Source organism: Lepidochelys kempii, chromosome 8 (genome assembly GCF_965140285.1).
Source record: "Lepidochelys kempii isolate rLepKem1 chromosome 8, rLepKem1.hap1, whole genome shotgun sequence".
In the NCBI taxonomy this organism is placed as follows: Eukaryota; Metazoa; Chordata; order Testudines; family Cheloniidae; genus Lepidochelys; species Lepidochelys kempii.
The window spans coordinates 84,984,354-85,007,583 of record NC_136387.1 but is presented as its reverse complement, the minus strand read 5'-3'; the positions used below and the strand labels follow the sequence as shown (position 1 = coordinate 85,007,583).

The window sequence follows — 23,230 nt, the reverse complement described above, 5'->3', positions numbered from 1 at the left end:
CACAAATCTTAGAGATCTAGGTGAATTTAAAATAGAATGTAATAGTTACAGATAAAAAGAAGATTTTACATTATCTTCAGCAAAGACTGTAATAAATGTAGCACAGAAATGTTTTAAATGGTGTAACCTGTACATAGTAGGAATAGCAGGGTTTATAGTAGTTGTAAATGTAATTTTGTACATTGCCTGAAATACATGCTATATATTCCAGTTCATAAATGTCAATTGCTGCTCTGGTCAGTTAACAGTTCCCTGTTTTACCTTTCTCTTGTTTGTTGTTCTGAGTCTCTTGTTCTGAATTCTACTGTTTGGCTACTCTGACAATACCAGACATGTGTCTCTCTTCTGACTTATCCTTTCCCCAGAAATGGTATTCAGTTAAGCAAGTAAAATGTCTCTGGTTGGTTGGTCTTGCATTTTTTCATCACATTCAATCAAATATTGTTTAATGTTCATTGACTTCTTGAAATTTTCTGCCACAATAATGAATTTTGAATTTTCAGAAAGGCTGGGGTTGTTTGTCTGTAGTTTTGAAGAAAGCAAAAGAGGAATGTGATTGTTATTTGAGTTATTTTTCTCACTTTGTTCTGACTCTAAAGGTGATGTATTAGCATATTCAGCAGATGGTGGGTACAGTGTAGCTTTTGGAGCAGTGTTTTCAACATTGTTGATTCTGCTAGGAATTAAAGGCACCTCATTTTCTACCTCAGAACTAATGTCTTTTAACTCTGGTAATACAGAAGGCTCTTTGTGCTCTTCCAGTGGCATTTCACCTTCTTCGTGAATATTGTTATCTTCATCAGGTTGATTGTTTTGAATGTGTTGCAAATTCTGCACATTCTCCGTGTACATATTATTGTTTATTTGAAAATTGATGTCGCTACATAGTAGTATATTTCTAGTTTTAGGAGAACTGGGGATACTGGATGTGTTAGACATAATAGACACTTTCACAGTGCTTGTACAAAATAGTTTACATTTTTCACTCTCCACATCATTCTGAATTTGTGGTATATCTTCGGCTATACCATCCATGTTCATTTGTGTGTCCGGGATTAGCACTTCAGACAATTCCTCATTGTCATTAGGTGGCTGTTTATTTTCTCTCTGTTCTATTTTTACCTCATCATCTTCAGTGTTAACTGTTCCATGCTGGTTATCAGTATTGTCAGTTCCTTCTTTGCTCCTACAAATTAAATGCTCATTGGCTTCAGTATACAGAAGCAAACTACTGATGTGATTTGGATGCTCTGTGGGAACAAAATATGTTTCTGTTGACATTGGGTTGATATCTGGTGGAATCTGTGGTATAACAGTGAAACTATAAGATTCCACAGGAAGCAGATTTCCTTCTAATGATTATTGTTCTTTAACCTTTTCACAACTCTCCAATCTTTCTATCCTGTTTTAAGTTTTCACTCTGGCTTTCTAATATTCGGTTGTCCATCTGGCCTTGATTGACATTTTTTACTGTATTCTCTATAACTGATTTTAGTTCCAAATCACATTCACTGTTGGGATTTTTTGTCTGCTAGTTGTCTGTGACTTGTGTTTGGATAATAAGAGCTGAAGAAGAATCCCAACCTTCTTCCTTTCTTGTAGTCGTCTGTGAATTTTCATATACATATGACTCTGTAGCCCCTGTGTCTTCTTCATTTACCTGTCTAGAATACAGGGATATGGAAATATCATTTGCCCCATCTTGTGAAGTATTTTCTAAATTCTGAGTTGCAAGAGATACAGTTGGAGCAATACTTCTCACAATCTCCTTTGCTGAGGGTGGAGGTAAGTTACTGTTGTACGTTACAGCTTCTGCAAGAACAGATGTGAGAGCTCTAGAATTTCTTGCATCAGAAATATTCTTAAAAGAATGAGGGACACTCACTATTGGATTATCGCACTTTTCTTCAGACAATTCTGCTGCATCAGCACTTGTTATAATAGTTGCACTTTCGGCCTTTTTGCTCTTAGCCGAGGTCTGCTTGTCAGAGAATTGCGAAGCAACGTTTTTGGAATAAATCTCCTTCTCTTCTCTGGTATCTGGCTGCTCTTGGGGAACTACAGAAGACCCTTGGTTTGATTTTCTTTTTTTTCTTGTCAGCTCTTTGTTGGAAGCCTGTGACAGTTTCTTCTTGGATTCAAATGGTGGTTCTTTGTGTTGATGGTTGGATTTTTGTTGTGGTTTTTCACTGCAAGGTAATTTCTCTGGGTGGATTCTCACTTTTCTGAGGGGATGTAAATTTACTTTTACAGTTAAAAAGGCTTGTCCTTTAATTTTCATTTTAGTCTTCCAGTTGGCTTCATCTTTCCTCATGCAGGTTTTCCTTCCAATATCTCCCTTAGCAGAAGACAATTTACCTTCTTCACTTCTTGCTTCTGAACTGTTGTGCTCTCTGCTTTCCAAAGTGATAGCTTGGTTTCTTTGAACATTAGATCCTACCTTACTTGAGTCCATCATCATCACATCCAACCTGTTTACTGTTGCCAGGTCAGGTACATAAAAGCTAACACTTTTTGGTATATATCTTTTCTTAACTCCTTGTGATAATGGCATCTCTTCATCATTCATAAAGCAATCTTCTACTACTCTTCTATGAGCTTTGGTTTGCTTTTTCTCCAACTTCAAATTTTCCCTGTGATTTTCTTTCTTTTCTTTTGTGTAGCCCTGGAATTTATCACAGTTCACATATTTACAGATAAGGGAGTTGTGTAGCTGCAAAGAAATATTTTTGCTCCTTTCCAGCAATCCACATTGATCATCATGTTGTGATCTATGACTTTGTAAAATCTTTTGCACACAATGTTCCTTTGATTCCACTGGTGTGTTAGGTGCTGATGATGAGCTGGTAATAAAATATCTTTGCCTATGATGTTTTAAACTCTCGTCTTCCGCTTCTGATGGAGACTGCCACGATTCATTTGTCAAATGCTTTTCAAGTCTCTCTTTTGCTAAGGCAGGCACAGGAATTGCACATCTTCCAGTAAATATGTCATGCCTTATATCTGCTGAATAATAAATGTTAGAATTTAGCACATGGAAGAGTTTTATTACACTGACTAAGCACATGTTTGGAACACCTATGTCTATAGTGCCAAAAAGCTCTCTCTGCTTATGGCATAACACCAACATTTAGCTAACATCTCAGTCCAATCTGGGTAAAACATTTTAACTCTATAGCGCTGTGGCAATTACACTCACACACTGTGGTCACATTTTAATCAGTTGAATTAAAATTAACTGATAGAAGTTCAGAAAACTTCAATCTTAATCAGAACTATCCATATAATAATGTGTGTATTTATAATTTTGTTAAAGCAGTATAGCAATATCTTCTGCTGATATTCCGTACTGTCTGGCATGTAGAATACTGCATAAAGATGCAACAGTATTTTTCTGACTCATGCCAACAGGTAGATTTTGTTAATGCCACTCAAAATATCAGCAAGTTAGGTGTCTGTCTGCACAGGGAATTAGGGATGTGGTGCGAGGTGATCTGCAGGGAAAACCCTAGGAATAGTCAAGCTCAGGAGAAAGCTTTGATTAAGTCTATTTTCTTGTTGTTGTTTAAGTGAAATAATAAAGACCAACCAAAAGAATGGGTAGGAACCCTACTTCCTTCCTCCCCACTTTCTTCCTTCCAATTTATCTTCACATTCAGTTTACCTTTGTATAACTGTATTTGTTTTTTCTTCAATGACATTTCCCTGTTCTTACTAACCTAGTGTCTTGGGACAGCAAGGTGCATTGTCATATGGGAATTTTGAGTTTGGAAGGAAATGAAAGAATCTTTATGGCAGTATTTTCACAAGACCTTAAGTCCCATTTTCAAAAAAGATTTAGGAGCTTATGTCTCATTGAAAGATCAGTGGAACTTAGGTTCCTAACTGCCTACATTACTTTTGAAAATGAGACTTAGGCTTTTAAGTCACTTCAGTGCTTCTGAAAATGTTACCTCTAGTGCCTAGACTGATAGAACTTGGCTGCATCATGCAGGTGATGTACTCAGAGTCCATGCAGAAAGTACCATAGGAACCATTTCCCCATTCTCTTCAGTGAGCCAATTCACACAATATTGATGTTTTGTCCTGTCCCCGTCCCCTGGTATAAGACAGAGGTGGAGCAGGTGACCCCTCAGACAATAGAATGAGAGCAAGCAGTAGTGTCCTTGTAGATCATCCTTTAGGTTAGTAAAGAGCCCACAGTGATGGTGATGGGAGGGAGAGGGGAATCAGAATTACCTGCAGCCAGCAAACCAAGGGCCAGATTGTGAAATCTTTATTCCAATAACAAGCAGTTACTCATGGGAGCAGTAGCCCAATTAAAGTCAATGGGACTATTTGTGAAACTTGCTCACCAATGTGAATAAAGGCTTCAGAATCTAACCCCTAATTTCCTTCTCATGAAGCCTTGAGGGTACTTCTAGGTGACATTTTTTTCAGCAAAACTTTTTTTGGTGAAAAATGCGGATTTGGCAACACTGATGCTTTTTTCCAATTTGTGTTGGTTTTGTAAAATTGTTTGTGTCAAAAAGCCAAAAAATCAAAGCCACCACAAAACACTGCATTGCAACACATTTTGACATGAAACATTGATCTTTTGGTTTGAAACAACTTTTCTTTTAAAAAATCCAAAACCTTTAAAATGGTCAAAATTGAAATTAAACATTTTGTTTTGGGTCAAACAAATCATTTCTACCTGAAATGATTTTGTTTTACTTTTTGATTTGCTGAAAATTCTGAAACATTTCATTTTTGGTTCCACCCAAACCTGCTTTTTCCTGGTTTTTTGGAATTGCTAACAAACTGGAAAATCCATTATTCACACAACTCGATTGAGAAGTGCTGAGAACCTGCATCTGCCATTAATTCCATTTTGCTCAGCACCTCTCGTGATGTAGCCTGAAGTCTCCATCACTTTAACCTTTTGGAATATCTCTCCCAAAGCTCTGCCTTTAGCCCTGAATATTTCATAAAAAGGAATTCGTTTAGTGACACTTCTAAAAGCAAATGAATAAATCCAGATTCGTTTCCTATCATAAAAGAGCTTAAAACTCCTATTTTAAAATAAGTAGCAACTTTAGAAAATAAATTAATAAACATGTGGCATCTGGAGAATAACGTGGAAGCCCTGGGGAATAAATCTCTACATTAAAAAAGGAAAACAGATAACATGTATGAAATAAATATATTACAATAACATTCCTGGTTATGAACTAAACCCATAAATTGCTGGATACGAGCTGTTGTCATAGGAGCTCTCAAAGCAGCTAATGTGCTTCATGTTGTCCTGCGTAATTCACCTAAATTGAGAGAGATCACAAAATGAGGTGAGAGAACCAGAGGAATAGCCTGCATATGTTTAATGTAGTGGCAGATTGGCAGGATTTTATTGTGTTTGAGTGTTCGTGAGGCTTCCTGAAAGCAGTGAATTTGCAAGACCATGAGTGTTGCCTCAGTGAGCTAAGGAGGGAAGTCCATACCTAGGGAACAGTACAGAAGCAGAGGAGAGGGAGCAAAGGACATGAAGAGAGATATCTAGAAGGACTTCATTTACTGAGAGAAAGCTCTGCCTCCAGAAAGGAGATTCATGTAGGGATAAGACTCCTTAGTTGTGAGAGCGCATGAAGACCTGGTCAATAGCATGAACACATTATTTTAGGATTTCCCCAAATATCAGAAGTTTGTTGCGTTTTCTTTTTAAAAACTTGTTAATGCAAGAAAATCTATATCCCTGGCAAAGATTGTGGCAGAGGCAGGTATTTTCCAACACCAGCCACAAAATCAATGTGCCTTTCTTGTCATCTTTCAGAGTAACAGCTGTGTTAGTCTGTATTCACAAAAAGAAAAGGAGTACTTGTGGCACCTTAGAGACTAACCAATTTATTTGAGCATAAGCTTTTGTGAGTTACAGCTCACTTCATCAGATGCATACTGTGGAAAGTTTAGAAGATCTTATTATATACACACAAAGCATGAAAAAATACCTCCTCCCACCCCACTCTCCTGCTGGTAATAGCTTATCTAAAGTGATCACTCTCCTTACAATGTGTATGATAATCAAGTTGGGCCATTTCCAGCACAAATCCAGGTTTTCTCACCCCCCCTTACACACAAACTCACTCTCCTGCTGGTAATAGCTTATCTAAAGTGACCACGCTCCTTACAGTGTGTATGATAATCAAGGTGGCCATTTCCAACACAAAACCTGGATTTGTGCTGGAAATGGCTCAACTTGATTATCATACACATTGTAAGGAGAGTGATCACTTTAGATAAGCTATTACCAGCAGGAGAGTGAGTTTGTGTGTATGGGGGGCGGGGCGGTGAGAGAACCTGGATTTGTGCTGGAAATGACCCAACTTGATTATCATACACATTGTAAGGAGAGTGATCACTTTAGATAAGCTATTACCAGCAGGAGAGTGGGGTGGGAGGAGGTATTTTTTCATGCTTTGTGTGTATATAATAAGATCTAAACTTTCCACAGTATGCATCCAATGAAGTGAGCTGTAGCTCACGAAAGCTTATGCTCAAATAAATTGGTTAGTCTCTAAGGTGCCACAAGTACTCCTTTTCTTTTCTTGTTATCGTGGAAAGGCAATACAAGGTCACTTTATTGATTTGTCATCTTCCATAAGGAGTATTAGCTGCGATATCATTACAAGATGGACAGCCACTCTAGAGTTAGAGCCAGTCAAATGTCAATATCAAATGCCAGTATCCTCCCATTATTGTAATTTGGGTATGTGGGGCGGGGGTGTTTCTTCTTAAAGACAAGCTTGCTATTGAGAAAAAGCTTTGAGAGTGTGAAGGGGTACTAGGGAAACATGATAGCCTGCTTTTTGTAGGACTGCCCTACTTTTCAACAAACCAGTCTACTTTTTCAGTGTCCCAAAGAAGGACAGCCAAATGTCCTTCTCTTTAACACGGATCTCATACTTGTCCTACTTTAGCGAAAGCAAGGCATGAGCTTACACCAATTTCAAACACAGGAAACTTTCACCATCTTGTGTCTGGGCCTGATTCTTCACCACATTGCACTTGTTACAGTCATTTATACCCATGCAGAGTGGGTGTATAATGTTACCAAATCACCCACTTTGCTCAAGTATCAATTGCTGCCCAAGGTACATGGCAGTGGAGAATCAGGCCCAGAACATTTATTTTTGTATCTCAAATTTCATATTGCTGCCTGCCATTGGATCCTGTTAGTACTGTCTTTAAAAAGAAAACTCACCTTTATCAGTCTGTGAAAGTTCCTGCAGCACTGTAGTCTGTAAATCTTCCCACTGCTCAAAGGTGCTTGGTTTTGTAACTCTTCTGTGGAAATCTTTTGTTAGGGCACCTGCTTCATTTGTTATAGGCATACTCTCATAAGGCTCTTGAGGACATGATTCTACCATTCTGCATTTAAGGCATAAAAATGAGCCACTCTTTTTGTGTTCATTCTCTCTTTGAATGCTTCTGAGTGGTGTGTCTAGCCCTATGGACATAGTGTCTGCCTTTTCTGTTGCTTGATGCCTGTTTTCCTGTAGAAGTGGCATTTCCCTTCCGGACCCCACAACAGACGTGACCTTTATTTCATTTTCCTGAGTTAAGTGGCAGTTACAGGATCCCTCAATGAGGTAATTTCTTGGCTCATGACCACACTGGGATTCATCTAGAATTCTGCAACAGCAGTTTTCTGATGTGTGTTCATTTGCTTTGCCTTGTTGAAGTTTCCAGTTAAGGAGGGCTAAAACTAGGCAAGTGAGACCAACAGCTCCTGTGACAGATACAAGGTTCGTCAAAGACACAATCATGTACCTAAAGGTATAAATCATCCAATGTTAAACGTACATGTAGGAATGTAATTAATTATAATTGCTACGGTAGGTTTCCTGCCTTACGGGGTTTTTAAAATATAGAAAAAATATCCAATTAAGCAGTGAATATTTTATCTGTATTATTCCATCTTTCCATAGAAGTATCTAGTGCAACATTTTCTATAGCAATTATTCAAGAAGCAAATATATTTGTAATGACTAGGGATTTCTTTAGCAGAAGGGAGAAGCTGAGACTCCATTTCTTCTGTGGTACAATTACTGAACTAAAGGGGTGCTGTCAAGTCTAATAGGCTCAAATTCCCTCGCCTCTTTCTAGAAAGGTCATTTTACCATTTTGAAATGCCACCCACTGACTCCCAAATGAAGGAAGCTTTATATAAACTCTTCAAAATGAAGTTAAAAACAGCTTAAAAAAACCCAACCTCCTAGAATGAGCAACTCTACAACAAACGCGACACATAGACAAGAAAAGGATAAGTCATATATAAAATTCTGTACTGAAAACCGCCATTCAGAAAGTATTAAGGTGGCATCTTTAAGCACTCAAAATCAGGAAATGCCAAAATTAAGCCACAACCTTAACTCTGCCTGCTTCTGTGAATGCATTACCATACTATGTTTAATTACATCATCACTGTCTCCAACAGGACAGTAAAAAGTCATATGATTTTTTTACAGCCTTAGATAATTCTGTCTTCTTGTATTAATATGCGAGGTGTGGGGAAGCTGCATATAGGGGGTGGGTTGGTAGCTCTCTAGGGCCTCAGTCTGTAGCAGTGCACAGGTGACGGTTGGTCGAGGGGCCAGGTCACAGGATGCACTACTGTGCAGATGCTCTGGGACATTTCCTCCAGGCTGTGGGTGGGGGGTGCTAGCATTGCGGAAGCTACACCATTAAGTTGGGGTTGTTTCTGTGGTGATAGAGAAAGGATTACTCCACTCTGCTGATCCCTCCCCCCCCCCCCCCCCCCCGCCCTGCCAAGATAGGGCTGAGTGTTTGCAGGTAGCTCAGTACAGCAGTATTCCAGGGCATTGGTTCTCTCTGTACTCAGCGGGAGAAGTACCACCTACCAAATCACCAATCTCATTGCACGCAGCCCCCTTGTGATTGGTTTTGTTTGTTTTCCTTGGCAGTCTCCTATCAAAGCACTGACTAGATCTAACCTTTCTTAGCTTGTGAAATCAAACGAGATCACAGCCTGAGGTGGTATGACTTCAGGCAATGGTATGGCTGCAGGCTAGACTTTAGATTGTAAGGTAAAACTGTACCTATGTATGTACAAGGACAGCAGTTGCCAGCTGCACAGGAATCTGTGTAACATACCAGGCACAATTGTTCCTTCATTCCGCAGGGAGGATGGCAACACTCTTTATGTATTTGATGGAATTTGACGGAGACGAGAAAAACACTGTGACCAACCCATTCCACTAAAATGATTTGTGACAGTGGCTGCTACTAATGCTGCCTGGCATGTCCCATTCTGAATCAATACTGAATATTAGGCTAAGTGATGAAATGTTTGTCGAAAGTTCTACTGAATATACAAATGAAATTCAATGTTGATAAGTGCAAAGTAATGCACACTTGAAAAATAATCCCAAATATGCATATCAAATGATGGCAAGTAAATTAGCTGTTACCGCTCAAGAAAGAGATCTTGAAGTCATGGATAGTTCTCTGGAAACATCTGCTTAGTGTGTAGCCGCAGTAAAAAAAAGCCAACAGAATGTTAGGAACCATTAGGAAAGGGATAGATAATAAAACAGAAAATATCATAATGCGGCAATATAAATCATGATACCTCCACACCTTGAATACTACATTCAGTTCTGGTTGTCCCATCTCAAAAAAGATATATTAAAATTGGGAAAGTTTCAGAGAAGAGCAGCAAAAATGATTATGGGTATGAAACAGCTTCCATACAAGGAGCAATTAAAAAGACTGGGACTGTTCAGTTTAGAAACGAGATGGCTAAGGAGGGGTATGAGAGAGGTCTATACAGTCATCAAGGTACGGAGAAAGTGACTCGGGAAATGTTATCTGCCCCTTCACAAACACAAGAGCTTAGGGTCACCCAATGAAGTTAATAGGCAGCAGGTTTAAAACACACAAAAGGAAGTATTTCTTCACACAATGCACAATCAGCTCATTGGCATAGCATGTTGTGAAGGGCAAAAGTATAACTGGGTTCAAAAAAATTAGAAAAGTTGATGGAGGATAGATCTATCAATGGCTGTTAGCCAAGATGATCAGGGACGCAACCCCATGCCACAGACATCCTTAAACCTCCAGCTGCTAGAAGCATTTGGCCCTGGTCACTGTCAGAGAGAGGATGCTGAGTTAGATGAACTATTGGTCTGATCCCGTGCAGCCATTCTTATGTTTTTATAACATAAAGATTTGTAAAAGTCTGGCCAATTAATAAGTACTGTGGCCATAATTTTCAAACGTGGGTGCCTACAGTTAGGCAACTAACCCCACGGTTGACAAGTTGGATCAGAGTGTATTCAACTCCTGAAAATCAGACCACTTATTTGAGAGCCTAACTATAAATGTAGGCCTTTAACATTAGGCACCCAAGTTTGAAAATTTTGGCCTATATTTTTCTGATATTAAGATAGTTTATGTGCAAAAAAAAGTAGAGGGCCAGACTATACATTACCTACAAAGCAAAGCACAGCTACCAGAGTAACATCCCGCCAATAGGAATTCATCTTTTTGTTTTTTAGAATAGCAGTAAAGTTTTGAGGATCTGAGTTACAGTTGGCCTCAGTTAGCTCAAGCACATTGTGAACTGTGGGGTTTTTGGAAGCTCTGCAGTTTATATCATTGGCATTTTTGAGCAACCTGATTGAAGAATTCACAAAGCTCCTTAAGAAGAAAGCTAGATCACAAAGTTTGCATGTGCAATTCCATTGATTTTGATCTAAGCTTAGAAGAATTAGCTGAGGGAGTGGAGAAAACATGTCTGGAATGAGCGCCAGCCTGTTTCGGGAAAGGTCCATTTCTTTCAGCTGAGGTAGGTGTTGGAAGGCATTTTTCTCAATGTAACTAATGAAATTGTTAGATAAATCCAGACTCCTAAGACTATCAAGACAGGCGGTTCCAAAGCTGCTCTCCGTAAGATTAGTGATCTGATTTCCATTTAGCTGCAGTCTCATAAGGCCCTTCATATTTTTGAACCAGGTCCCATAGATGCTGCTCAAAGCATTGTTGCTTAGCACCAGGACTTGCAGCTTTTGAAGCTCACTGAAGGTATTATCACTGATAGAAGAGCTTGATATTTGGTTTTGGTCTAACAGTAGAGTCTTCAGATCTCGAAGTCCATTAAAAGCATTTTCTTTAATGTCTGTAATTCTGTTGCTACTTAGCCTTAGTAGAGTTATGTTGACCAGGAGGGACAAGTTGAAGCTTTCTAATGAAGTGATATTTCCATCAGTGACAATTAAAGCTTTTGTGGTTCCAGGAGCAGCTGTAAAAAAGGAATAGAGGCATTACCTACAGGATGTAGGCATGGGCTGGGTCTCAATCCATATCTTAACACTAACAAGGGCTGTTACAGATGGGAAAATAGTTTTTTCACTTCTTCTGATTTTAAGGAAATGCTTCATATTTTATTTATTTAGATGTCTGAAATCCTTTATAGGGACCCCTTCAATAAATGAATAATGTGAGATAAAAGACGGGTCATCCCAGCTTGACAGGTACATGAATATTCACCGACAAATGTATTGAGGGAATTAAAATAGACCCAAACCCCTCAGCCCACTCCCCTCCCCAAAAACCTGAAGGAAAGACAGGCTTTGCAGTGCATTTGGATGGTTAACTGATCCAGCTTCTGGTGGACCAAGAGGCTGAGCCGCTCCCGGAGAACAGCCTGATACCAGCTCTCTCCCAGTTACAGCAATGGAGCTCCAGCTCTAGTATCCCCACTGGTCTCAGCTATGGCACCAGCGCATGGGGAATCTCCCAGGTGTCTACACTAGATGACTAGCTTCCGAGGTTAATACTAACCCTTTGCATCCCACCCCGAAATGTTTTGGTCCCCAGAGCATTGATGTAACACGCTTGCCGCATGAAACTCGACTTAATAAGCAGGCTGCAGCATTCTGTATTAGCATCAGTTTCCAAGCGGTCTCAAGGTTCAGCCTTGTATAGAGGACATTGCAGCAATCAATCTCAACATGAAAAAGGGGGATAATTGTGGCAAGGTCCCTGCATCTGGAAGAAAAGGTCACATTCTTCTTGCCAGGCATAGATGGGGATGGGGAAGCTATTGGCCATTGGCCCTGATTTGGCATCCAGGAGCAGCCCAGGATTTAACAACCCACCAGGTTGCACCCTTGTGTTACAAACTGGGTAACAAAACTCCCTCAGTCTGGGGCACCAATAGAAATTCTGCCAGCCCTTTAAGCTGCTTCCTCCAACCCAACAGCATAATCTCTGTTTTGTCTAGATTACATTGCAGCCAGCTAGCCCTCATGTGAGCTCATCTAAGGGCTGGGTAATTTATCATAACCTGCATGTAATTTCACATGCATCAGAATATTAGATTTTTTATTTTATTTGTTTAGCTGTGCACTGACATGACATATTTGTTCAAGAAACAGAAAACGATCTGTTCCACTAGAAGCCAAAGTTAAAGCATGGCTTTCTGCTGTCACTGTTGTTAGTTTGGGATGGACTTTTCATTGCTTGTGGAAGGGCGAAACTAACATTTTGTGCCAGGCATAGTGCAGGCAAACCACTGTCCTTGCTTCTCACACACAGCTCCGTCAGCAGGCCTCATTCCTGTCCTGCAGCACCCCTGTTGTTTGTAAAGAGCGCCCCTTCTGAACAGGCACTGGCATTTGAGCTACCTAACCAAGTCACGGGCATTACTGTTTATCTGTACTAGGAACTCAACTGGTTTTTTTTCCCCTTTACAATATGATGTTGTTCTTTCCTCTGAGACTAAAACTAATAAACATGAAGGGGGTCTTTTCTGTTATGGATGCCCTGAGGATTTTCACATGGCAGTCCCATATGCGCCAGTGAGCAAAGACCCCTATCAGATACGTGTTGCATTAAATAAACGCCTCTGCATGATCAAAGGGAAACATCCTCTTAACTTCAAACTATGGTCCATCCAATTGGAATAATCGCTTGAGGGTGACTTGGAATGTTGTCTTCAGGAGTCCAGCAGTGTTTGCATGATAAAAGTGATAGAACAATAAGTTATTGCAGCATCTCTATAACACACTTAAGTTATTGGACTCTTATGACAGTTTTTAAAATGACAATCAATAGACTGTACAGCAACATTCAGGCTAATAAAGTAAATGAAAAATTTGCTTCTGATAGCGTAAAATGGTGTTGAAAGAAGGCTCATTTTACTTTTGTTTGTGTGGCTTGTTCCTGTTTCTGCATTAAAGAAAATCTGTTGCTTTAACGGAAAACATTTATTGACTCACTGACTTACTAATTACGTGGTAGTGTCTAGGCACCCAGTCATGGAGCAGGGCCCCACTGCACGAGGTGCTGTACAAACACTTCAAAAGAGTCGAGTGAATCTTTTTAAAGTAACCTTTTTTGGTTGGCTACATTATATGAATGACTAAATCTTCAGCCATGCATGCACTCACATTTTTCTGACTCAGGTGTGCACGCAGCCCAATGCATAGGCCTAATGCATCCAAAAGTTGGGGTAGGCAGGCGGGCTGAATGAAGAGCTACCTGTTTGCACACCCAAACTCTAGCTTGAGTGTAAATAACAGGGTTTGTGTGCACTTAACCTGGCACTTACCATTATGCACATGCTGTCAAAGATTGTTTTGCCCTAAAGATTTGTTGCTTAGTAAAAACAAATCATTTGCTCATAGCTTTCTAGGGACTTTGTCAATCTCCCCAGGCAATGGGTAATATAAAGTGGCCAGACTAATGTAGCTTCTATCAGTTTTTTCTCACGCTGGATAATGTAGAGACTGGCAGTCCATTTATCTGATTCTGGGAACTTATCTAGACTTGAAATTATACCGCAGCACAGCTGCATTGCTGCAACTGTGCCATTCAGTGCTTCAGTGTACACAGAACCTACGCTGGCAGGAGGGGTTCTGCCATTGGCACAGCTAGAGCAATGGAAGAATTTTTCTGTTGACCTAGAGCTGTCTACACTGGGAATTAGGTTAACTTAACTATGTCAGAAGGTGTGTGGACTTTTTGCACTCCCAAGTGACATAGTTAAACCAACTTAATTTTCTAGTGTAGACCAGGCCTGTGTCTCAACAACTAAGCAGCCCTTTGTGCACAAAATACTGTCTTTGCACATACATTATGGCAGTTGCACATGGCATCAGGTGATGTCATCTTTAGACAATCAGATCTGTCATAAATATAAAGGGAAGGGTAACCACCTTTCTATATACAGTGCTACAAAATCCCTCCTGGCCAGAGGCAAAACCCTTTCACCTGTAAAGGGTTAAGAAGCTAAGGTAACCTAGTTGGCACCTGACCCAAAATGACCAATGAGAGGACAAGATACTTTCAAATCTGGGGTGGGGGGAGAAACAAAGGGTTTGTCTGTCTGTGTGATGCTTTTGCCGGGAACAGATCAGGAATGCAGACTTACAACTCCTGTAAAGTTAGTAAGTAATCTAGCTAGAAATGCATTAGATTTCCTTTTGTTTAAAGGCTGGTAAAATAAGCTGTGCTGGATGGAATGTATATTCCTGTTTTTGTGTCTTTTTGTAACTTAAGGATTTTTCTGTAGGCTGAGAACAGCTATCAAGGGGGAAAAAAAGTTAAAAGAATCACCTCTGTAAAATCAGGATGGTAAATACCTTATAGGGTAATCAGATTCAAAACATAGAGAATCCCTCTAGGCAAAACCTTAAGTTACAAAAAGACACAAAAACAAGAATATACATTCCATCCAGCACAGCTTATTTTACCAGCCATTAAACAAAAGGAAATCTGACGCATTTCTAGCTAGATTACTTACTAACTTTACAGGAGTTGTAAGTCTGCATTCCTGATCTGTTCCCGGCAAAAGCATCACACAGACAGACAAACCTTCCCCCCCCCTCCAGATTTGAAAGTATCTTGTCCTCTCATTGGTCACTTTGGGTCAGGTGCCAGTTAGGTTACCTTAGCTTCTTAACCCTTTACAGGTGAAAGGGTTTTGCCTCTGGCCAGGAGGGATTTTATAGCACTGTATACAGAAAGGTGGTTACCCTTCCCTTTATATTTATGACAAGATCCTACAAATGTTACATTCTGGGAATTCAAAATACAATCTGTGTAACATGTTCAGTAATATTGAATAGCAATATTAATAACATTAGTCTTCTCTGGCCTGGTCTACACTAGAAAATTAGGTTGGCTTGAATACATCATACAGGGATGCGAAAAATCCGAACACCTGAGCGATTTAGGTAAGCTGACCTAACACCCAAAGTAGACAGCGCTAAGTTAACAGAAGAATTCTTCCATGAACCTAGCTGCTGCATCTTGGGGAGATGGATTGCCTACACCAATGAAAAAACGCCTCCCGTTGGCGGAGGCAGTTCTACACTGAAGCGCTGCAGCTGTGCGGCTGAAACATTTTCCAGTGTAGGCAAGCCCTCAGTCAGGACATTCTGGGAGTCGGTGAATTCATAACAAAGTGGGACCTTAATTTCTAATGATTTGGAGTTTGGAATTATTGTACCCTCACTAGTCTCATAGCAGGCTTAACATTCTGTTGGGAAATGCTTGAACCGAGGTATTCTGACCCCAAGACCTACAGCAGTCTTGGAGTCCTGGATTTTTTTGGTTCTGGAATCCATTTCTGGCTCTGTCAGTAGCTCACTGTCAGGGAAGTAGTTTAGTATGTGCTTAAGTCTATCCCTTTTCAGGTCACCTCTTAAGAACATGTTTAACTGATTCAATGAGACTTAAGCATGTGTAATACTTTCCTGAATCAAGGCCTATATGACTTTAGACAAGTCATTGGCAGCCTGTTGACTTCACTGGGCTTTACATCTGGACCTTAACCTCTCTTTGATTTAGCATCCCCCTATGTAAACTGGACTTAATAACACTTACCCACCTTAGTGAAGCACTTTGAGAACTATGGATGAAAGATGGTCTAAGTGCCAAGCATTCTTTAGTTTTATGGCTATTAGTACTTCTGGTTTCTTAAGCTGATAATGCCTTTCCGTTTTCTGAGCTAGTGTTAGAAATTTTCTGCTTTTTGCAATAAACAAAGTATGTTACTTAGCATCAGTATGAAAGTCACATTCGGTTTAAATTTGTTAATAAGGTGTCTTATTAAATTGACTTAAGCAAGCAATATGTAATGAATACAGTCAACATATCTTGGTAGAATTTCCACAGCTCATTTAGCCCCAATAAAAAGAAACCATTGTTTCAGAATTATAATGTCATAATGCACTTTGATTCTAATCTGTATCGCTGGTATATCACTTAATCTTACTAATGCTGTAGAATTGCCTGGCAGGGTTATGAGGCAATTCATAGTTCGTTCAGCCAGTGTAAGGCTTGAACTTTGCACAATATGTGAACAATAACTTATTAAAACAATCTTTTTTTTTAAGTGTCTTGCTGCCTGAAATGACTCTTTTCTCAGTAACAAAGGTTTTCAATTACCTCTGAAGGCCTTAGAATAGTTTTGGTAAGGCTGCTAGGCAAAGAGAAATAAAACAATGTTATCACTCCTTAGACAGCAATTGCAGAGATTTGCTTTCAGACGCAGAGTCCAGAAACAGTCAATACAATTAGAGTATTGCAGTGAGCTCACTGTATATAATAAATATCAGTTCTCTTGAAGTGTCTTACTTGATTACCTGGTATATATGTTAATCCTTGACACAGAGTAACATTTTCTGTGCATACCAGGCATGAGGAGGGACATGATGGTATTAACTGAATCACCATAGCAAGTAGAATGAGCAATGTACCTAAAAGAAAAAGAGCATATATTTCATGTTATTGACATTTATTATTCAGGGTTTAATTGCAAGTGGGTAATTAAGTAAATTAGTGGCCTCTGCATTTTTAAGGCTATTTTAATTTGTCATGAGAGAATGGTGAATTTTATGGCCCAGAAAGATGTCCAGCACTTATGACTGAAATTTTCCATTACCCCTGGTTTGTTAAAAGATACAGTACAAGTGAGACAACAGTGTATGTTTATGTGATATTTTGGTCCAGTTCTTAAAAGGGACTCAAATTTAGAGGGCAAAGCTTAGCATTTGCAACTAATTTAAGGCAAACTCATGGCTCATCTCACCTAACCACCAGACTGTATCCAGGTATCAGGTACTTAGACAACTACATGCTGCAAACGATAATTGCGGTTGTTTCCAAGGGCACATTTGTACCCAGAAAATCAAAGACAGCAACTCATAATCAGTTCCTTTTATATTTAGCTAGTTCTTGTGTTTTAATCAAAATAAAACTACTTGCTTTGACAGGACTCATGTCCCGATTCAGCAAAGTACATAAACACATGCTTAACGTTAATAATTATGGGCTTAATCCATGTTCATTGAAGTCAGCGGGAGTCCTTCCATTGACTCCAATAGGCTTTGGATCGTTAAAGTCAATGGGACTTAATCACTCTGTAGGATAAACATGTGCTTACGTGCTCTGCAGAACTACAGCCTCTCCATGCTCCAATCCTCTCCATGCTCCTGACCAAAGCCGTAGAACAACTGAAGAAGAGACAGTCTTCAAGAACCCATATTTGGTTTTGCAAAAGACTCTGTGCATTGGGGTCAGGAGATGTTGGACAAATTTAACCCATTCAGTGTTAAGAGAGAAGACAAAAGCTATTCAATAAAGTGAATAGGTTTTTACTGCTGAGTCTAGTTGCATTAATCCAAGGCACTCAGAATATGAGACACAACAGCTTTCAAAAGTGTCCCCACTACTTCTCAGCTTGGAGCACATAACAGAAGCTCTTAGCATCACACAGGTTGGCCCTCTGTTGTGGACACATTGCACAATGTGTCACAAAGCACTTAGATTAGCAATAAGAACCTATTAGCGTAGTATGGCTACAACCCTACTAAATCTAAAATTGAGATTTAAAGCCAAATTCTGAAGTCCTGCTCATGTGTGTTGTCTGGCTGCTGTCAGTTTGATTACGCGTGTGAGTAAGAGCTGCAGGGACAGACTCTCAGACTTTTAAAGTGGGAGGTGGGAGGGGAGGGGTTGCCACCAGTCCAAGTATTGATCCCTGTCTTGGCATTAAAGAAGTCTCCTTAAGTGCACATCTGATAAATTACATGCTTGCAGGCCCTATGAAAACCAGAAGTGCTGCACTTGTGGCTTCTAGAAAATGCTCATGTTATAAGATCTGGACATGCAAGTATACTCATGGTGGCACCAAGGAATGCAGAGAGAGAAGGGGAGAGGCTCCACAATCACCCCCTTTTTTAATCTGTATAGAGTCTAGAAGGGAAGTTAGAACAGGCTGCATGCAAGCAGGCTTATCTGTAAATGGTATCATTTTTCCTGGTCAGGGTCTCCTACAAATGCAGATAGCCACATTTTAAAAATCAAAACTGCAGCTACCAGCCCCTCTTCGATTTGCAATACAAAATGTGCCTGCTTTCTCTCTCTCTCTCTCTCTCTCTCTTGTATTCACAGGGAAGACCAGAATTTTCTGAAGTAGTCACAAAATTAGAAGAATGCCTATGCAATATTGAGGTAAAGATATAAGCTCCTGCAGTTAAGTAATAGGAATGCACCAAACCAAATGAGCAAATGTGAATGCAAGTTGGAGAGCAACACAAGTGTGAAAGAGACCACAGAATTTGTTGACCCGCTTCACCCAGTTGTAACCTCCCTCATTAAATTTTAAGGTGATACAGTAAACTATAGCCCCATGAGTGCCCTAAGAAGAAGAAGGCCAAAGGCCAGCCTGACAGAACACACTGCTGTGAGTGTGATATGAGATCAGGTCTCTCACTTGCTCTTGGCTCCCTGCATTTCCAGAGATGGTAATGCTGCAGAGGGAGACTGGTCAGCATTGCAGGGATGTACCTTGCAGTAGTCTTAGGCAGACCCACTTCTCCCCACCTAGCAATCCCAGGTCTGCTTGGCTAGAAAGACGAGTTTTGACATGGATTTTAGGGAGGGGGATTAAAAGAGGAAACATAAAAAGAGAAATACAAAGCTACATTTCTGCTTTTCTCTGTGGCTAATAAACAATTGGATCTATCAGCATTCAGCCTAATGAAGATAACTGATCAAACAGGAAGGAGCTTGATTAGGGACTCCAGTCCCTGAATTTACATTTGCTGTGTGTGTGTGTGTGTGTGTGTGTGTGTGTGTGTGTGTGTGTGTGTGTGTGCGATAAAAATTGATAAAATGATAATGATAAATGAGAATGACAATGATAAAAATTCCCCCTTTTCTTTAAAACGTATCACTGCTCTTAAACTAAAGGGTCAGAGCAGATTCCTTGTAATCTATTACATTTTTTCATGCTCTGACTGCAGCAGGTTGCTTTGTGTGTAGGTGGAAGCTTTTAAGTTTTTAAAACAAGTGAAGTACTATATCACAAGTAACCGTGCTGTCTCATGGGAGAACTGGCTTCTGTGATACATAGGCAGCAGTGCATGTAGGATGAAATCTGGGCTATGAACCAAAAAAAGAAACTTTATTTATCTAAGAAGTTAATCTTAAGCTCCATTGTCTCCATGGCAAAACGCTGTTTAGGAGAGTTTTAAGGAACAAAATCTGTGGAGAGTTGTTAAGTGCTACAGGCAACAAAGGATGAAATGTGGGGTGATGAGATTCTTTGTCCCTTTTGTTTCCTCTCCCCTCACTCAGAAAATTGATTTCGTACCTTTTTAAACTTTTAAATGCCTCCTAACACTACACGCCTGACCTGCCATTCTGGGTTTGTACTTAGAGATTCGTGAATTATAAGGCCAGAAGAGACTGCTATGCTCATCTAGCATAACTTCCTATAGAACACAGGCCATAGAATTTCACCCAGTAATTCCTGAAGTGGCGGGAATTACTCTTCTCTCCTATGTAAGTGAACACTATCAAGCCCAATAACTCATGGCTGAACTGGAGCATATCTTTTAGAAACACATCCAATCTCAATTTAAAGACTCCAAGAGATGATGAATTTACCACTTCCCTCGGTAAGCTGCATTCAGCTCTCATGTGCTGCTGATCAAAGTCAGGAGGCACTGCTTTTTTCAGCCAATGCAGCAGAAGAAAGAAGCGACACAAATATTAATGAGAAAGAGGAGAATAAAAATAATTCAAGACTGCAGCAAAATTCTTGTGTTCTATTGCACATGCTCAGTGCGTTGAAGCCTCTTTAACACTGTTAAGGCTCATGAGCAAATGTTGACAATTCTCTTTTATAATCCAGTTGATGTCTCCAGCCTCCAGTAACAGCAGTGGCTCTTTGTCTCCTTCCTCTTCTTCTGACTGTCTCGTTGCACGAGGAGGTCCTGGCCGTAGCCATGTTGCAGCTTTACGTAACCGATTTGAGTTGGAATACGCCTTGAATGCAAGAGCTTATGCTGTTTGGTCACAAAGGTAAGTGGCAAACCCTTGAGGTTGGACTAGCTCTTACTATGGGACAGTGTGCTGGGCAGCATCAAGAAAGTGCATCCAAGGAGACATCTGTCATCTTCCATAGACTGTGAGATTCCCAAATCAGGGACCGTCCTTCTCGGTTGTTTGTTAAGCACCTTGTACGTAGTGGGCAATGCCATAACTAAATAATCATATGATATGTAGTTGCTGCTGTATAAAGGTTTGAAAAGTGTTTCAGAATCCTAGCTTCTCAGATAGTCCTACAACAGTATGATGAGCCCAAGGTATTTAAAATGTTATGGACTCTATCTGGTTGGCTAGGCCACAAGTGGATGCTTCATTCTAAAGGTTTCACAAAATCTAATATTAATATAGATTTTGTTCATGATTTTAAAAAATTAGAACAGTGATGGGGGTATTTAGACAACTGCTTGGACTGCAGACATGGCAACACTGCTCTACTGTAGGACAGCAAAGAATGATGACTGCCCATCCAGGGGTGTCGTTAAAAGTGCTCAGTAGGTAGACACACACTTTTCCATTACCTGCCAGTGAACCTGCAGGAGCTGGTTTTTACATTATGGTTTGTTGTTTGCATTTGAAATTCTGAGCAAAGAAAAGTTAAGCAATAAAAATGCTTATCTTAGCAAAAACAATAGTGAATAATTAATAGAGTGTATGTAAACTACAACCATAGGGGCTTTTGGCTTCAAGATGGAAAAGCCAGGTTAGATAGTTGACAAGCATTTCCATATGTGGGAGTCTCCAGTTGGTGCTGTTACACATAGTCCGTCAAATTTTTTTCTTAGCATGGGAGCATTGTTCAGTCTTTGAAAATAAGCTTTATCATCAGTTATCTGATGCAATTTCTTATTAGGGGAACTGTGGCAAGTTTGAGCTTGTTTGAGATAGAGGACCAGGTCTGTACCATGGAGACAATAGCAGATTCATAAACGTCTATACATCATCTAGCCACCAGAGGGAGCTGTGTTCATGTGAGACATTAATAAAAACCAGCTAGTAGAAGTCTGGGCTCCTGTGGCTCACCCAGTTAACAGGCAGCAAAACCCATCATAGAGCTGCCGCGTAGATTCCATTGACTCCCTATGACAAACATAGCTTGTTAACTCTGCTGAGATATAAATGACAGTTCTGTACAGGGATCAGTTGCATAATAAGGATATATGTTTGGATGTGGCCTTCTGGCCAGTGGGAACTAGAGGCAAAGACAGTCATTCCTTCAGGGAACACTACAAACAGCCAGGCTTGGGAAGAAAGTTATATTATTATTTGTGTTACCAGGAAACCTTCCTCCGCCCTCGCTTAACGTTAAGTTTACTTTAATATGAAGCGTGTAGCCATTATGTGGAGTGGTGTGTGAACACTATCTCCTCACAGGGGCATTTTGCAAAGGCAATAGAATGCCATCGTCTCCAGCAGATTAGTAGTAGTATGTATGTATGTATGTATGTATGTACGTATGTATTTACTAAATTTCACAGACGTAAAAAATGCCCAGCTCCCTGCCCTGAACAGCTTACATGCCCCAGTAGACAAAGGTTTAAGGTGTGGGAGAAGGCTGCAATACAAAAGCAAAGTGAGCGGCTGACATTTTGCACTATGCTTCTTAGTGCCAGGGTCTCTCTTTTTTTTGTTTGTTTGTTCGTTTGTTTGTTTTAATTGAAATTGTGATCTGAGTGAAATAAAAGGACTGAAGTGAGGCCTGTGACAGAAGTTATGGCTATTGGGCTAAAGATGGTGCACTGGTATTACATGGTAACAGCAGGGCTAGACTGTGACTTGAACTACACTGCAGGGGAACCTGTGTGGGCCACATGTCCTAGGGTATTCTGTGGCTGGACACATCCCTGGAGTGGGTGGTGTCTTGGCCCTGCCCAATGGGCAGCCAGCATGGAAGCTGTTGCAATTCGCTGCCCCATAAGCCAGGAGCAAATTACTCTTTCCTGACCCTGTCTCCTTCCTCCCACAGGAGGGAGGAAGCAGGGAAGGAATTGTGCCTCCAGCTGTGTATCCAAGTCATAGGGCTTCCTGGGGCTGCTCCTGAGTTGCCCATGGGTCTGTCTAGAGTGAGCATTTAGTCCTTAGTGTTCAAGAGACATAGGGTGAAATCCTAACCCCATAGCAGAAATAGTAAAACTCCCAATGACTTCAGTAGGGTCAGGACTTCACCCCTAATATATGCTACAATTAAATCAAAACAGTGGAATAGTAAACGCTATAAGGACTGATGCTAATATATGTATTACATTTCTTTACAGAGGAGAAGCCATTACAGAATTTTCTGTGGCTGTCTGAGATCTATGTTCTCTGTGTTATTGTAGCATTAAGGTTCATATCTGAAGTAGTCTGTGCTACCACTTGGGAGTCCTGGGTTTGAGGGCAAATTTAACAATCTCCCTTCTCAGTCTCATGGGGACTGAGAGCACCACTGAAATGAAATGACACTCTTAATTTCTGCTTGAAGACACAGATTTATGCTTTACTCTTTAGCACCACCAAGCAGTCAAAAACTGTAACAGCAGAGAAACCACTTGGGCATGCTGCCCTCCTGGCTCTTATGGGGAGTGAAAGGCCTGAGCTGGAAAGGATTAAAAGTAGTGGCCCCAGATGGGGAGAGAGGGAATACGCACCTGCACTTAGATGCAAAGGCTTTCCATATTAAAAAAGAAATCCTCTTCTGGTGAAATAAAAGATCTGCTTTAAATGTGAGAGGGAAGTGAAGGTGGGGACGGGGGTTAGGAGAAGGAAGAGAGATCCTGGGCTAATCCTTCTTCTGTAAAGGGCTAAATATTGCTGTGGAATTTAATAGTTTTGCATGAAAAGAATGAGG

The 23,230-nt window shown here is 40.3% G+C and overlaps 2 protein-coding genes across 2 annotated transcripts in view; one reads left to right on the top strand and one right to left on the bottom strand.

Moving 5' to 3' along the window:
* The window catches only part of TNNI3K (TNNI3 interacting kinase), a 164,204-nt gene that overhangs the window by 123,745 nt on the left and 17,229 nt on the right, over window positions 1-23,230 (top strand). The window contains exons 22-23 of the mRNA XM_073357332.1: window positions 18,463-18,522; window positions 20,210-20,379. Of these exons, the coding sequence (XP_073213433.1) occupies window positions 18,463-18,522; window positions 20,210-20,379 (230 nt within the window). The remainder of the gene's footprint in view (window positions 1-18,462; window positions 18,523-20,209; window positions 20,380-23,230) is intronic.
* LRRC53 (leucine rich repeat containing 53) lies at window positions 379-17,289 on the bottom strand. Its single transcript, XM_073358067.1, has 6 exons — window positions 17,271-17,289; window positions 16,653-16,766; window positions 10,490-11,299; window positions 7,238-7,765; window positions 1,661-3,006; window positions 379-1,302 (listed from the first exon to the last, which is right to left on the bottom strand). Exons 1-6 carry the CDS (start codon window positions 17,287-17,289, stop codon window positions 379-381), a joined length of 3,741 nt encoding a protein of 1,246 aa, XP_073214168.1.

Excerpts from the sequence above, each read along its gene's own strand:
- LRRC53 (XM_073358067.1), bottom strand. Across the intron at positions 11,300-16,652 it reads AGGATTAACATATATACCAG|CTGCTCCTGGAACCACAAAA; the intron begins GTAATCAAGTAA and ends CCTTTTTTACAG. Across the intron at positions 7,766-10,489 it reads AGCTGTGCTTTGCTTTGTAG|GAGCTGTTGGTCTCACTTGC; the intron begins GTAATGTATAGT and ends TATCTGTCACAG.